The sequence below is a fragment of the Symphalangus syndactylus genome, chromosome 9, assembly GCF_028878055.3.
Source record: "Symphalangus syndactylus isolate Jambi chromosome 9, NHGRI_mSymSyn1-v2.1_pri, whole genome shotgun sequence".
Taxonomy (NCBI): Eukaryota; Metazoa; Chordata; class Mammalia; order Primates; family Hylobatidae; genus Symphalangus; species Symphalangus syndactylus.
In genome coordinates this window covers 31,134,626-31,150,056 of record NC_072431.2, presented here as the reverse complement: position 1 = coordinate 31,150,056, position 15,431 = coordinate 31,134,626, and the positions used below count along the sequence as shown (strand labels likewise).

Genomic DNA, 15,431 nt, shown 5'->3' with positions numbered 1-15,431 from the left:
AAATCACATTGAACTCCATTATATTTTTCAACGCATTTAATTTGTAAAGGAATATTGGATTAAGAAACAAAAAAAAGATACGCAAAATATCTGTACCAATTGTATTTATTGCTAGAAACTTTAAACTTTTTAAAAAAGTTTTTGAATGGTAGATAACATAGAAAAAGACATCCATAAAGGTAGGAAGCAACCTCATCATTTACAAAGTGCTGCAAATTTGATAAATTTATGTTGCTGATAATAACTCAGAAGTACTCTTGGATCAATAGATATAAATCCTTGAAATATCCAAAGCATGACAAAAAAGAATAGGACACCTAAATGGATATAAACACACCGAAATAGGAATTGAGCTTTTGGCAAATTAGTCATTAAGTCATTAACTTTAAGCAAAGTTTTCAGTAAATTGGTTTTAAGAGATCTAGCTTTAGGTGAACTAGTTTCAGGCAAACTGACTAGTACCAAATCAGTGTTTTGCTCCTTCCATTTCCCCCCTCCAACTCTAGTTTTGGGATTGTGATGGATGCAATCCGGGACCCCTCTGAGAGGTGGCAAGTGAGCTTCTACTAGGAAACCAAGTGTACAAGTGACCTGAGAAGAGAGTAAGAGTGAGAGAGAGAGAGAGACAGACAGACAGAGAGAGACTGTGTGTGTGCATGAACACACCCACACATGCATACACTGGGCTCTATGGCTCAGTGCACCTAAACTTGGGAATGTGGCTAAGCTGAAGCTTCCTAGACATCCCCCCAACAAGCTCCACACCCACAGAGACCGGCTCATTCCTCCCCCAGCCAAGGAGAAGAGCAACCACGTACAATCACCTACCTAGCCTCCCCAGACCCATGTGAGTCCCTGAGAAACAGGGAATACAGGCAGCAACCCCACTCAGAGCTGGTCCCCATTCTCAGCAGACAGATGAGGAGCTCTCCTAGTCCTTAGAAGAAGGCCAAGAAATAACTTATTAATGAGGTCCAGAGTTTCTACCTCTTCATCCAGATATAGGTGCGGGACCCCATATCTGACACCATGTGTCACGAAAAAGTGAGGAGCTTAAATTTGGTTACCTAGCAGGAACTCAGCACCCTAGACTTGCTACCTCTCAGGGACATCCCACACTGCATCAACCACAACCCCAAAACTCTGGGGTTTGGGGGAGCTGGAGGGAGAATTACACTTTGATTTGGTTCTAGTCAGTTTAGCTGAAACTAATTGATTTAAAGCTAGGTCCTCTACTCTTGGAATCCAGAACATTGCATGACTCATGCACAGTCATATACTAGGCCAGACACAGTGGCTTACACCTGTAATCCCAGCACTTTGGGAGGCCAAGGTGGGAGGATCATTTGAGCCCAGGAGTTCAAGACTAGCCTGGGCAACATGGTGAGATCCCATCTCTAAAACAAACAAAATATATATACTGAAGATACAGAATCAGATGTTCAGAAAGTACTGGAACCCTCCTGTGTGTACCTAAGCTCAGGCTGCACACATGGGAAAAAGGCCAGTCACCCCCACCTTGGTAAATATAAGGTTTCTCTTCCACAATCCATTTGGAAGTCATGATCTTTGGGTCTCCGGCCCTTGGGGTCCTCCCCAGAGGACTCTTCTGCCAGGCCTGCAGAGTGCATCCTTTGCCTTGGCTGGCCTCAGAGGGGCCCACTGGCCAGAGCAGTTTGTCTGTGGTGGTGACAGCAGCAGCAGTGATTGCAGCTCAGATATAGTTGGCAGGGGGTTGTCGGGCATTGAGCCGCTGCATGTGGCAACCATGGCAGAGCAAGTGCCCATCCAGAGGGAAACAGCAGCAGCCTTCCTCATCACTCAGCTGCATCCGGCAGTCCTAGGGAAGAAGGCACCTAGTTCACCTCAGCCTAGGCACCTTGGACACTGAGGGTATCTTAGGAGTCTGCCCTGCTCGACACCTGACTCCTAATAACTGGAAGAAAGGGATGGGGTGGGAAGGGAAGGATGGAAGGGATGCAACGGCAATCTGAGAAAATATTAATACCTCAGCTGGACACCAGGTGTCACTGCTGCAGCAGAAATAATGACACAAGCCTGTCTTTCAAGCAGTTTGACCAGAGTCCCTACTCTTAGAAAGTCCTGACTCTGGGAGAGTCAGATTCAGAAATGACTAAGCTACTTGGACCAGAGAGAGTGGCTGGAGGACAAAAAAGAGACTGAAGATAGGTCACAGTATCGTTCTGGTTTCCCATGCCCTATACCTCTCCCATAGATGTCTGGTTGTTGCAGGACTTGACTCCTCCCCTCTCCCCATTTCCAGTTCTTCTCCAGCACCGCTGAACCCCAACACTCACCTCACAGTGGTAGCACTCAAAGTGATAATCCCGGTCCATGGATATCACCCTCACGATGTCCTCACAGCCCTGAAATATGCAGACCCCCATGGAGAAGAGAGCAGCATGTTGCCTCACCTCCACCTTTCCCTCATATACAACCCTTCCCACCCCATGGGAAGATCATACAAATGCCCCCAGAGTCTCTCTGCAATCACCTGTAGTTTTAAGATGCCTCTGCAAATCCTACCAGAACTCTCCTCATCTCCTTCACTGGGCTGCCCCCATGTAGCACACTCCCTCTGTACAACAGCCCTGGCCTTACCTACCTCTCTCAGTTGTGGGGGAAGCAAAGGGAAGGGAAGGGGACAGGAGGCATAAATAAAGTAGGCTAGGCTGGGAACAAGGGGATCCAATAAGATCTGGTCCTCACTGGCTTTTGGCTTCTCTCCGTAGGCACATCCTTTACACACAGCTTAAATCATTTCTGACCCCTTCCTACCAGTGCTGAGGATTCTTCCCACCTTTTTCCAGCCCCTACATCTGCAGTCTGGTGACCTTGACCTCAAAGAAAGTCTTCTCCTCTGGACTGGGATAGAAGAGATGGAGTCTGGGCCCAGTTAGGCTTTCAGACATGTCCAGGCCCGGATGTTAGGGTCAGGGTGGTGACCCCGAGAGGCAGAGTCACACGGGAATCTTCACAGAGTACATTCCTTGGCACTACCGCTTCCGGCAGGAGGCCAGGCAGCATGTCCCTATCCCTTCTCCAAAGGCAGTGGCACTGGCTGCCCTGAAGGAGAACCCAGACATACTGACCTCAGAGGGGAGGATGGGTTGGCCACAGGCTGCACACTTAGGAGCATAATTTCTGAAAGAGAGAGGGAAGAGATGAGCTGAGGTTGGGGAATCCCTGGACCCAGTTCCACACTGCATCCCAAGGGGCAGACTCACTTGTGGTAGTCGGTGACACAGTATACTTGGTTGGAGAAGTCCACTGTGAAGGGGATGCCATCCAGGCACTTGTTGCAAACAATGCATCGGAAGCAGCCTGGGTGATAGGACTTCCCCATTGCTTGTAGGATCTGGCTCATGGGGTAGCAAGAGAATCAGTCTCCCTCCAGTCCCAGCTCTCCAGCTGCCCATTATGCTCCTTATTACTCCCATTAACCTCATCCACTCCGCTGCTATACTCCTAGAACAATGCTATGTAATGTCGGGGAATAAGTCTTAAAATGGAGGCAGAAACCCTGAAAAGTGCCTGAGAGAGCATTCAGGTCAGTAGTGTTTAACTCTGGCTGCATATCAGGATCACCTAGGGAGCTTTTAAAAAACATCAATGCTTTAGCCCTCCTCCAGGCCTATTATCACAATCTGTGGTGATGGGATCCAAACACTGTTTTTTGTTTTGTTTTGTTTTATTTTTTAGTTCTTCCCAGCTGATCTGCTAGGCTACCATGATTGAGAATCACTGATTTAATCCTATCTTTTGTTTTTACAGAAAAGAAAACTGAGTCCCAAGTGATTCTAACCAGTAGCAGAAAGGGGATTAAGACTTAGGACCGGCCGGGCACGGTGGCTCACACCTGTAATCCCAGCACTTTGGGAGGCCCAGGTGGGTGGATCACGAGGTCAGGAGATCGAGACCATCCTGGCTAACACAGTGAAACCCCGTCTCTACTAAAAACACACAAAAAAATTAGTCGGGCATGGTGGCGGGCACCTGTAGTCCCAGCTAGGCAGGAGAATGGCGTGAACCCAGGAGGAGGAGCTTGCAGTAAACCAAGATCGTGCAACTGGACTCCAGCCTGGGCGACAGAGTGAGACTCTGTCTCAAAAAAAAAAAAACAAACAAACTCAGGACCCCAGGCTGGGCATGGTGGCTCATGCCTATAATCTAACACTTTGGGAGGCTGAGGCAGGAGGATCACTTGAGGCCAGGAATTCGAGACCAGCCTGGCCAACATGGCAAAACCTTGTCTCTACTAAACATACAAAAATTAGCCAGGCATGGTGGCGCATGCCTGTAGTCCTAGCTACTTGGGAGGCTGAGGCACTAGAATCACTTGAACCTGGGAGGCGGAGGTTGCAGTGAGCGGAGATCATGCCACTTTGTCAGAGCGAGACTCTGTCTCAAAAAAAAAAAAAAAAGACTCAGGACCCCACACTCCTAGCTCAGGCTGGAAGGCCTGGCTGTGCCTGCAGAATTAGGGAGGGGCCAGGTCATAGAAGCCTGGGTTGACAGGCTTTTGAGCCCAGACTTGATCCCATAGGCAGAGGGAAGCCACTGTAAACAGTTGCTCTGGGGAGGAATGGGATGAAAGTGATTCATCTGGTGACAGGCTTCTTTCCCCAACCTTCTCTCAGTATCCATTTAGTCCCTGATTCCGCTCTTCAGCCTCACAGTGAGAGTTCTCAGCTGAAGGCACTTACTTTACTTACCTTCTCCAAAATCAAGTGACCACAGACACAGCATTTCTCAGCTGCCTCCTGAAACCCTGAAAACTAAAGTAAAAGACAAGACAAACAGAGGCTGTTATCAAACTGAGAATGATGGGTGGTACTCCAATGGGCCACCAAGAAGGGGGACAGTATGGAAACCAATTCCAGGTCCAGGTGACCCTTACTCACCAGATAATCTTCCTCACAGTACACAGAGCCATTGACACTGTAGAAAGCCTTGCAACGCAAAGTTCGCCCTAGAAACAATAGAGAAGGGGCTGGAACCTATCCCACAGCCCAGGTGCAAGACTTCTGGGGTCACTGCTCCCCATTGCTGCATAATATATTTAAACCTGGACTTTGTGCTTTTCCTCCTAACTGCTGTCTGTCCTTCCCCACACAAAAATTCCATCTGATGCAATTCCAATTTGCTTTGGCTTCATTCCAGCCAACTTCCCCTCTCCTCTGCTTGCCGCTCCTCCAGCTCCTGCCTCCTTAACAGTTTTCTAGGGCCCTCCCCTAAACAAACTGCCTTCCTCTCCAGTGCATAGGAAGCCACCTGGGAGAGTAAAGCCAACTACATGCTGGAATACATGAGCTCTTAATAAGGTGCTATATGATTTGCATAGAGAGAATCACATTGTTAACAGGCCTTGCCCTCTGGGACCCTTCAACCTAGAAGCCTCTTTGCCTGAGCATATCTCCTTCCAGGGACAGACTCTATGGAGGTCAGGACTGGAGTTACTGCAGGAAGACAAAGTGCTTTGTTTGGAAGCAAAGCAGGTCCCCTCTCCTGTTTGTATAAGGTTGCTTCCCTAAGCTTAAAGGGACCCAGAGTCTCTGGGGTAAGAGACAACCCAGGATCTTCTTCCAGCAGACAAGGAAGGACCATTCCCCATGTGACCAACCCCCAGAAACTGCTCCCAGGTGTCTACATTATCAGGGATAGGGGAGGAGTGAGAACAGGTAGAGCATGAGCAATTTTTCCCCCCTTTGCCTTCTTCCCCTCAAAATCCCCACTTCCAACTTTGTCCAGTGGGTTAGGAAAGCTGACTTAGAAGCTCATGAGACCCAGGGGAGGAAAGACAGGGAAAGAGATATGGCCAGAAGAGGCCCTGTACACAGAAGGATAGACAGACAGATGAGCCTAAAGAGAACGAGGCAGAAACTGGGGGAGTGAGAAAAGCTGAGTGCTGAAGTCAGACAGGCAGAGATAGGAGATTAAAGGTTTAGCAAAGGAATCAGAATGGGTAAGCAGTGAGGAGGGGGTAATGAGGGAGGGGAGGGGAGAGGAGGGGAGGGGAGAGGAGGGGGGCAGTTAAGGCCGCTGGGAGCATCCCCCCTTTCCAAGTGGGCCTCCTGAGCTAACAGTGGCAGGCATTCCTGGAGCGTGATGTCATCAGCTTGGCATGGCCCGGTGGCCTGCACTCTAGTGAGGTGGCTGAACTCTGACCAGCCAAGAGAAAACCCCCCTCTCCGCCCCAAACAGCTCCCCACTCCCCCAGCCTGCCCCCACCCTCCCCACATTCCAGTCTTTCACGGTCGCCCCAGGCAACTTGGCTGCCCAAGACCAAGCCCCCCCAAGAAGCTGGAGGGCCAGGATGGGCAAGCAGGGAGGCACGAGAGGGAGAAACAGAGGTGAGGAAGGAAGGAGGGACTCCAGAAAGGAGACCCACCAGGGGGAGGGAGAGCCAAGTAGAGGACAGACAGGGAAGCAAGAGACGCAGAGCAGCTGCGGACCTCCAGACACTTGGTGGGGATCCAACAGCTGCTCTGTGAGCAAATGAAGAGGCACAAGCTCTCCTCCTGTTCCCCATAGCACTTGTAAGTGTGTATGTGGGCAGGGGAGGGGAGTGCTTGAGTATTGGGGCTACACTCACCACAAGAGCAGCAAACAAAGCACTGGGTGTGGTAGAGGCTGTCCAGGGCCTGGCAGGCATTGCTCTGCCCATAGATGCCTTTGTTGCACTTGATACAGGTGCCTGAGAAGAGAAAAGAATGTCACACTCTACTCCCCCAGGTCAAAACCAGGGATTCCCAAGCTTTCCTGACTGCCCTTTCCTGATGTGCCAGGGGTCACAGTCTCCCTTTGATGGGCTCCCTTCTGAGTAGAGAAGATAACAAGTAATGAGATGCAGCAAGATCTTGGCTGAGCAGATCCATTCTTGTTTATTTAATTACTCAACAGATATTTTCTGAGCATCTATTTTGTGCTTAACACAGCACCACTACCTAAGGAAACCTGGAGAAAGTCGAAGATATGGTCCCTGGCATTCAGATGCTTAGTTTCTGTTGGGGAGATAAGACTATACAGGCAAGGTATGATCTCTGTTGCAGTGTGTAGAATGAATGGTCAAAGATGCCGGTCCACAGGTGCTCAGCAGCAGACTTGAAAAAACTTTCTAGAGAAAGCAGGCTAGGCCCAGAAAGCCTCTCTGGGACTTCAGTTTCCCATCAGTCAAACGAGCTGTTCAGTTATAGAATGATTTCTCTCTGCTGCAGACTTCCAAGGATGGAGAAAAGGATCTGGCTCGGCAGAGGGCTCCGTGCAGAGGGGCCATGTGAGCATGACTCCTGTGGGGAGGTGGCTGCTGAGAATGCAGGGTGTGTTCCAGGAACCAGGGTTGAACAGGAAAGCAGGGAGAGTAGCAGAGCCCCTGATGCCTCCTAGTCACCTTCTATCATGGGAAGAATACAGAACAACTGCTTGCTATTCCCCAAAATCCCCCACTAAGATATATACACCTGGCTCTGGGACTCGCCTTTCCTGGGTGTGTTCTTCCCTCCCTCCACTCCCCAATTCCAGGCCCATGAGTGAGGGCTAGGGCCTGTCTTTGGGGAGCAGATCCCAACGGGCCTGCCCCACCTCTCCCCCTCGGCACGCTGCCACACTCCCTGCCTGTTGGGGCCCATCCCAGTCTTTGCCCAGGGGCTTGGGAGCCTGTGCAGCAGCTGCAGCAACTGATGGGCCCAGGCCTGTCTTGCTCCCACCCTCTGGCAGCTGGGCAAGGCTGAAGCCAAGGAAGAGGGCCCCTACTAGGGGCAGGAGGAGGGTACAGTCAAGCTGGGCTAGCAGCACAAGGGATATGTAGGGGTTCTGTCAAAGGAGGCAGCCTGACTCCCAGGGAGAAGGGGCCCCCATGTCTGAATTCAAAATGTGGCTTCCTCATGGAAGTGAAGATCTGCCCCAAGATTGCCATGCCAGGGGGTCCTGTCAGAGCCATTCTTTAGGAAACCTTGGACGTTATGGGAAGAGCAAACGAAACTGCTCAGGCACGTTGGCCTCACCTCCTCTAACCCAGTATATCTACACGTATGTTCCTCCTGCCATTTTACTGCAGTTTCTCTGAGTTCCTTTCTTCCTTTTGGCTCTGATGGTTCAGCCAAAAAGACTTCTTTACTAGCCACCTCTCCTGGGCCTCAAAACGAAACTGCTAAATGGGCCCTGTCATTCAGTCTTCCTTGATCAAAGTGGTTTGACATCATCTCCTCTGGGCTTTCCTCTTGGTGGATTTGGAGGTGGGGAAAAGAATAGTGGTGGAGGTTGGGGGTTGAGTTATGCAGCGCCCTTGTAGCCTGCCACCCTGCTACCTCTGAACCTCCTACCCAACCATCCCTCCCTGGCCGCATTCCTCTTCCTATTCACTTTTCTAGCCATAGAGTTCTATAGCATGGGGTCCAGGAGTGGGGCATGAGTGGTAAGAAGAGATGCTTGGAAAAGTGAAAGAGGCCTACAGCCCTTAGGGGGTAAGCCTGCCACTTCTTTCCAATCGCAATCAGATTCGAAGTTTTTTATGTGTGTAGCAATGCCTGTGAATTTTGACTAAAAGATCTTTCAAGACCCTAATGTTCCTCATAGCTGAGACACATAATCAATCAATACTTCTTGAACAGAGTAGGGGAGGGAGACAGCGCCCAGGTTTCCTTAACAGTGTCAGGAAGTAAGGCGCTACTTCTAGCCTGAATTCTGAGAGGTGATAGCCAGAATTCAAGGCCAGGTTATTTCTGGCAATAACACAGGGTCGTTATCCATCCAGAGGTAATGGTGTCCCAGTAGTCATGGCTTTTGCCCTGACTTCCGGAGGATGGGGAAAATAGAAGCTGGTACTACTGGGTCTCTGATTAAATGCCCACGCACGCACCTAGCCAACAGGACTGGGGAGGGACAGCAGTTGGGTCCCAGGGCGCTCCATCCTGCCTCCCTGGCTCCATTTCCCCGACAGCCGCCACTACTCCGCGTGTGCTAGGGAGCGCCCCCCCATCCCCGAACCCCACCCCTCCGCCGCGCGGCGGCAGCCGCCCCGCCCGCGGGCACCTGGAGCGCCCGGGCAGGAGTCGGCACGCACGCGGCCAGCCTGCCCCGCCCCCCCACCCGCGCATTCTCCGAATTCCTGCGGGCGGAGCCTGGGCCCGGGTGGGGGCGCGGCGCGCACAAACCTCTAGGGGCACCGCCGTGAAGGGGGGAGCAAGTTAGGGAGGATGCGCCCTCACTGCCCCACTTGGTCCCTTCCCTACGAGGCCTCCTACCGCAAAAAACCGAGGTTCAAATGCTTGAGAAACGGACTCACGAGATACCAGGGGGGTTGAATTTAGCAGAAATAAGGAGCCCTGGTTCATTTGAAAACTAGCAGGAAGGGGGCAGTGCTCTGGGGCCGCCCCCATCCATCCCTCTTGTTTCTTTCCTAGTCCCGCGTCTTCACCTCGGACCCCGGGGCACCGGCACTTTGGGCCGTCGGGGCAGTGGAGAACCGAATACCGTGACGGGTCCCTTCCCGTCCCTAACCACTTCTCTCACTCACCGAAGTAGTCCTCCCTGGCCTCCGGCTCCCGCATCCGGGCCCGGGCGGCCTCCGGAACGAAAGGACCTGGTGGCTCCTCCAGACCCGACGGCTCAATCCCCGAGGGTTCTCCGCGGGCTCCGGCTTCTCGCCCACCAGTGCCCACCGTCAGGCGAAGCAAAGCTGTTAGCTCGTCCTGGTACCGGGCGCCCACGGCGCAGTCCCCGTAGCCGGTCACAGAGTGTCGTCCGGGTTGCGCCCCCCGTCTCTCCAAGGGCCCCGCCGCTCCCACTCCGGCCCCGGCTAGAGCTCCAGGGCTGCCCAGGGCCGGGGGATACGAGTGGCGACTTTCCTGGCAGCCGAACCCCGCGGGCCGCTGAGCGTACAATCGGTCCAGGGCGGCGTGGAGCTCCGGGTAGGCGGACGGGACCCCTCCAGGAGAATAGCCTGCCGGTGCTCCGGCCAGGGGTGGGCCAAACAGGCACGGCCCCGCTGGCAAGGGGCTCCCGTGGCGCTGGTCGTAGCCCATGCTGATGCCGCTGGTGCGATTGCTGCAGGGCCGGCTACCTCCAGCTCCGCCAGCCCCCGCCCCGTCCAGCAGCAGGCTGCCCCGGGGGCTGGACGGCTTGCTCGCGTCGCTGGCCGAGCTACTGGCGAAGCTAGAGCGGGGGCTGAGGGCCGGGGCCGTGGGCTCCAGCCGAAAATCGGGGGGCAACGACTGAGGTAGAGGCAAGGCCCGAGTGGGCGGCGGCCCCCCGGGAAAGGAGCCTTCGTAGCGCGGCGCCTCAAAGGAGCCGCGCTGATTCCGCTCAGCGTCCAGGGAACCTTGCTCCCGGGCCGGCTCCAACGGCTCATCCCCAGGTCCCCCAGTAGCTCCTCGGGGCCCTGACTTCCTAGGTCCCCCCAACCCACTTAGGCGCCCCTTGCCCGGCCCGGGAGTCCCGTCAGACCCAGACCGGCTAGATTCACCCTTTCTGCGGCCGAACTTCTCCAGCAGGCGACTGGCTTTCTCTCCTAACCGCTCCATGCCCTCGGGCCTGGGGCCTCTCGTCCCCTCCCCGCCTGGCACCCTGCGGCGTCTCGGCTGCCGGTTCTCGTTCCCTGCAGCCGAACTCTAGTTCCCCAGGGGCACAGGGGAGGCACAGGGGCTTAGAGGGCGGCCTGGATGACCGGCGCCAGGAGTCCCACAGCATCCCCCAGCGGGAGGGGCTGCGTCCCCCCGCGCATCTGGGGCTGAGCGGGGCTAGCAGGGCCTCTGGCCGCGGCTCTCCGGTCCGCAGGTCTATCTGTTCACGCGTCAACTCGCCCGACTGCCCCACTCTCTCCGGCCCCCGCCCCCCTAGCTCTCACGCTAGCCACAGACCGAACTTCTCTCCCAAACTTTTGTCTGCCTGGCCGGATCTACTTTCCTAGGAGGGCGGAGCGCGGTGTGTGCGAGAGCGCCGGGGGTGTCCGCGCAGGGATAGCTGGTGTGCGTTCAGCGGCAGCTGGCGCTAACTGCCCTGGATGTGGAGGCCCGCGGACTGGACGTGAGAGGCGGGCAGGGGCAGTTGGGGCAGCTGCCCCTACAACACTCAAGAATTGGAACAGGAAAGAGTGTGGGAGTAGGGGACGGGGACTCTTTGTCTGCATTTGGAATGCGCGGAGGGGCATGGTGGAATGTGTCGCGCGGACCGGGACCGGACGACAGGAGGCATGTTCTGCGCTAGCACCGTGACTTTGTTCCCAGCGTGAGGACTGTGGGAGAGATGGAGAGAGCCATAAAGAGGAAGACAGAGAGAAAGAAGACAAATGCATAAAGAGGTTCAGAGACGTGTACGTAAAGATAGCCCTGAAAGGCGACGAAGCCCACAGAGAGAGGTGGAAGAGGGAAGAGATAGCGAAGAAAGGGAGAGCTGGGGAGCAAAGAGGAGTGTGGACGATGCAGAGACCGAAGGGTGCGCAAAGGAAAGGACAAACTTGTCCAGAGTATGAGAGACAAACAGATAAACTGAAATAAAAAGGCACCACCTTCTGGACCCAAAAGTTTTGTGATGGTGGAGAAATTTTGTGTTTGTAAAAGCAGTGAAAAGGAGTCAGGAAAATGGGACTAATCTCTATCTTGAGAGGGAGGGAAAGAGATATAGTGTGTATGTAGAAGCAGTGAAAAGGAGTGAGGAAAAGGTTTGGGACTAATCTCTACCTTAAGGGTAGGACAGTTAGAGGGATAGACAGACACCCCCTGGTGTTGGGAAATGAGATTTTTAGCAAACATTTCAGATGACTATGGAGATGGAAGGACTGGTTTTAGGGCTAGCGAACACCTTCTCCCGTTGGTTTTGGTCCACAGAAGACTGGTGATACAGAGTAAGTATTAAGAGGAAGAAAATAAATGCCATGTAGAGGAAATTGCAAATGAAAATGATCAGGATGGAAAAAAGGCTGATATCGACTATTTTAGAAGGATCAAGAGTAAGGAAAAGAAACTCTGGCTGAAGCAGCCGGGCACGGTGGCTCATGCCTGTAATCCCACCACTTTGGGAGGCTGAGGCGGGTGGATCACTTGAAGTCAGGAGTTCAGACCAGCCTGGCCAACATGGTGAAACCCTACCTCTACTAAAAATACAAAAATTAGCCAGGCGTGGTGGCGCACGCCTATAGTCCCAGCCACTCGAGAGGCTGAGGCAAAAGAATCGCTTGAACCCGGGAGACAGAGGTTGCAGTGAGCCAAGATCACGGCCACTGCACTGCAGCCTGGGCGACAGAGCAAGACTCCCTCTCAAAAAAATTCTCAAAAATAAATAATAATTTTTTTTTTTAAAAGAAACCCTAGGCCGGGCGCGGTGGCTCACGCTTGTAATCCCAGCACTTTGGGAGGCCGAGGCGGGCGGATCACGAGGTCAGGAGATCGAGACCACGGTGAAACCCCGTTTCTACTAAAAATACAAAAAATTAGCCGGGCGTGGTGGCGGGCGCCTGTAGTCCCAGCTACACGGAGAGGCTGAGGCAGGAGAATGGCGTGAACCCGGGAGGCGGAGCTTGCAGTGAGCCGAGATTGCGCCACTGCACTCCAGCCTGGGCGACAGAGCAAGACTCCGTCTCAAAAAAAAAAAATAAAATAAAAGAAACCCTAGATGAAGCTAAACATACCTAATTAAATACCAGCCATCGGCCGGGAGCAGTGGCTCGCGCCTGTAATCCCAGCACTTTGGAAGGCAGAGGCGGGTAGATCACGAGGTCAGGAGTTTGCAACCAGCCTGGCCAGTATGGTGAAACCCCGTCTCTACTAAGAATACAAAAATTAGCCGGTGTGGTGGCACGCACCTGTAGTCCCAGCTACTTGGGAGGCTGAGGCAGAAGAATCGCTTGAATCCAGGAGGCAGAGGTTGCAGAGAGCCGAGATTGTGCCACTGCACTCCGGCCTGAGCGATAGAGGGAGATTCCGTCTCAAAAAAAATTTTTTAAAACCAGCCAACTAATTTTGCCCAGACTAAAACATCAGGGGCAAGGGGCGGAGGAAGTAGAATGGAGAAGGAAAATGACTCCTTTGTATTTAAATAGTAAATGAGTATGAAAATTATATGCAAACAAGTCATGCATATTATTTTCATCTCAACATTCTGAACACCTTTTGTAATCTTAGTGTAGCCTTAGGGAATGTGGAAAGAAACGAGGTTAATATCTTTTGGGAAATTAATTTGTGCCAAACTATTTGGCTTCTTTGTCCTAGTTGCATTGTCTCCCTGACCTCATCTCCCCTGAGAATCAGCCTCTCTGTTTCCCTGGTCAAGGCCACGGCTTTTCTCTGATCCTGAGGAGAGTTTCCTACCAGCCTGGAAGCAGGGAGGACTGAAAGCACTAGGAACAGAGGGGAGCTATCGGATTGCATCTAGAACCTGCTGTGAGCAACATCTTCAGAATTAACCATAATGTGTTCCCTCCTTTCCTGTGTCCAGATGAGGAAGGAGAACCTTAATTCTTCCTTCCAATTACATCCAAAATATCCACACAACTACTAATATTTGGAAGCTTTGATCCTTTGGGGTGAGGATGTGAGAGGAAATCTTATGAAACGTTGAGAGGCCATTAAAGGAGGCCCATGCAAGAGTTGGTGGTAACAATGGGCACAACTGGGATGAACAGCCTGTGTTTTCAAGGGATAACTGGAAGCAGAGATGAGTGAAGGGGAAGAAGTAGAAGATGCATATGCTAATAGGGCATGCTCCAATAGTGCTCATGACCTCAGGTGGCCTCTCCACAGTCTAAACTGGAGCTGGGATCTCCAAAGGCCCTCTTCATCCCCAAGACTTTAATTGTAATCTGTATACACAGGTGACTCCCTAATCCATATTTCCAGCCCAGTCTTTCTTGGACTTAAAAACTCAACTAACTACTAGCATCTCCAATGGCTGTCTCAGAAGCACCCAATATCCTAAACTGATCTCATCTTCTCTGCCTCATGAAACTGGCTCCTCTAACATTCTCTGAGTAAATGGCACAATCCTGTTAGCTGCTTAAACTAGAAATCTGAGCATCAACCCTATGTCCTCCTTCTCCCTTAACCTCAAATCCAACCAAGTCCTATCAATCACCAAGTTCTGTTAATTCTGCTTCCAAATCTGTCCTCCCCTCATCACCACTATATATGTCAAGTCACCATCTTTCTTCTCCTAAACCAATGCAAAAGCCTCCTGGCCAAGGCTTGCTCCCTGCAATCCATCTTATACCCTGAGGTCAAGTGATATTTTTCAGTACAGAAGCCTTACGACTTACAATGGAGTTATGTCTGAATAAACCCATCCATTATAAATTGAAAATATCATAAGGCAGCAGTGCTTCTTCAACTTAACCATATTTTCAGCTTAAAATGGGTTTATCTGATGTAACTGCATCATAAGGTGAGGAGCATACTGAATCATTTTGCACCATCGTAAAGTTGAAAAATCCTAAGTCGAACCATCGTGAGTTGGGGACTGCCTGTAGGCAAAACCTGTCGTTTTATTTCCCTGCTAAAACAAACTTTCAATGATTTCTCACTGCCCTTGGGCTGAAGTCTGTACTCTGTATTATGAGGTCTGTCTCACTCTCCAGCCTCTCCTCTAGCATTATCCCTTCCCCAAACCAGTCTGCAGTAGAACTGGACCTTGTCTGTACTCCTCTTGCTCCTGGACTTTTGTACCCGCAGTCCCCTGTTTGGAACACTCTCTTAGTCTCCCCTTTCCTTCTCCTGGTTAACTCTTCCCCAGTTTAGACATTACACCCTCTCAGAAGAAGCCTTTCCAGACTGCAAGAGTAGGTTAGCTACCCCTGCTGTATATTGCCATAGTGCACTACACTCCACCATGGCCACCCTTATCACAGTTCATTTCATTGCCTACTCCACTGCCTGGCTTCCTGACTAAACTAAAAAAATCTCTGAACAGCATCCAACCTTATCAACAATGTATCCATTGCACAGTACCTGACACATAGTAAAGCGATCAATATTTGTCATAAGACTGAATAAATATAAAGCCATTTTTGCTTTTCAGTCCGTCCAAAATGCGCGCCCCTTCGACAAAATACAGCTTGGCTGACAGGACCAAGAAATAGCTACAAAGCTGTGTATTTTGCTTGGTCACATAGTGAGAGAGAGGCTGCTGGTGAGACACGGGAACTCTTTAAGCCTTAATTTCCTCATCTGTAAGATAGGAATAGTAAAATTTTCCTCATGTAACTCAATAAACAATAGCTATTATATCAGGATCCCAATTCCCCAATAGTGATAGAACTTGTGTTCCCTTGGTCAGAAGACTCAAGCTCATGACTGAAACTGCCCACCGGGTGGCGGTATTAACCTGGACTGGTCGTGTTCGGTTTCCACTGCAGAGCAAGACAAGTAGCCACGGGGAAGCAAAAGGTACAACCTGGGCTGCTTCCTCAGAGCTTTGGGTGGAAC

General features: G+C 51.7%; 1 protein-coding gene across 2 annotated transcripts; it reads right to left on the bottom strand.

Moving 5' to 3' along the window:
* Positions 1-89: 89 nt before the first annotated feature.
* AJUBA (ajuba LIM protein) lies at positions 90-12,685 on the bottom strand. 2 transcript variants are annotated; one of them, XM_055291811.2, is made up of 8 exons: positions 9,536-12,681; positions 6,617-6,718; positions 4,926-4,993; positions 4,737-4,799; positions 3,249-3,379; positions 3,114-3,165; positions 2,319-2,387; positions 90-1,840 (listed from the first exon to the last, which is right to left on the bottom strand). In XM_055291811.2, exons 1-8 carry the CDS (start codon positions 10,539-10,541, stop codon positions 1,715-1,717), a joined length of 1,617 nt encoding a protein of 538 aa, XP_055147786.1. In that variant the 5' UTR covers positions 10,542-12,681; the 3' UTR covers positions 90-1,714. The 2 variants fall into 2 exon arrangements, with proteins under 2 accessions (XP_055147786.1, XP_055147787.1); XM_055291812.2 differs by lacking the exons at positions 90-1,840; positions 2,319-2,387; positions 3,114-3,165 and having other exon boundaries at positions 3,379-3,555; positions 9,536-12,685.
* Positions 12,686-15,431: the final 2,746 nt, after the last annotated feature.

What these genes read in the sequence shown, in the direction of transcription:
- AJUBA (XM_055291811.2), bottom strand. Translation starts at nt 10,541, where the DNA reads ATGGAGCGGTTAGGAGAGAAAGCCAGTCGCCTGCTGGAGAAGTTCGGC. An exon ending in ACTGTGAGGAAGATTATCTG is followed by an intron (nt 4,800 to 4,925) that starts GTGAGTAAGGGT and finishes CTTTTACTTTAG; the next exon opens with TTTTCAGGGTTTCAGGAGGC. An exon ending in GTCACTTGATTTTGGAGAAG is followed by an intron (nt 3,380 to 4,736) that starts GTAAGTAAAGTA and finishes CCCATGAGCCAG; the next exon opens with ATCCTACAAGCAATGGGGAA.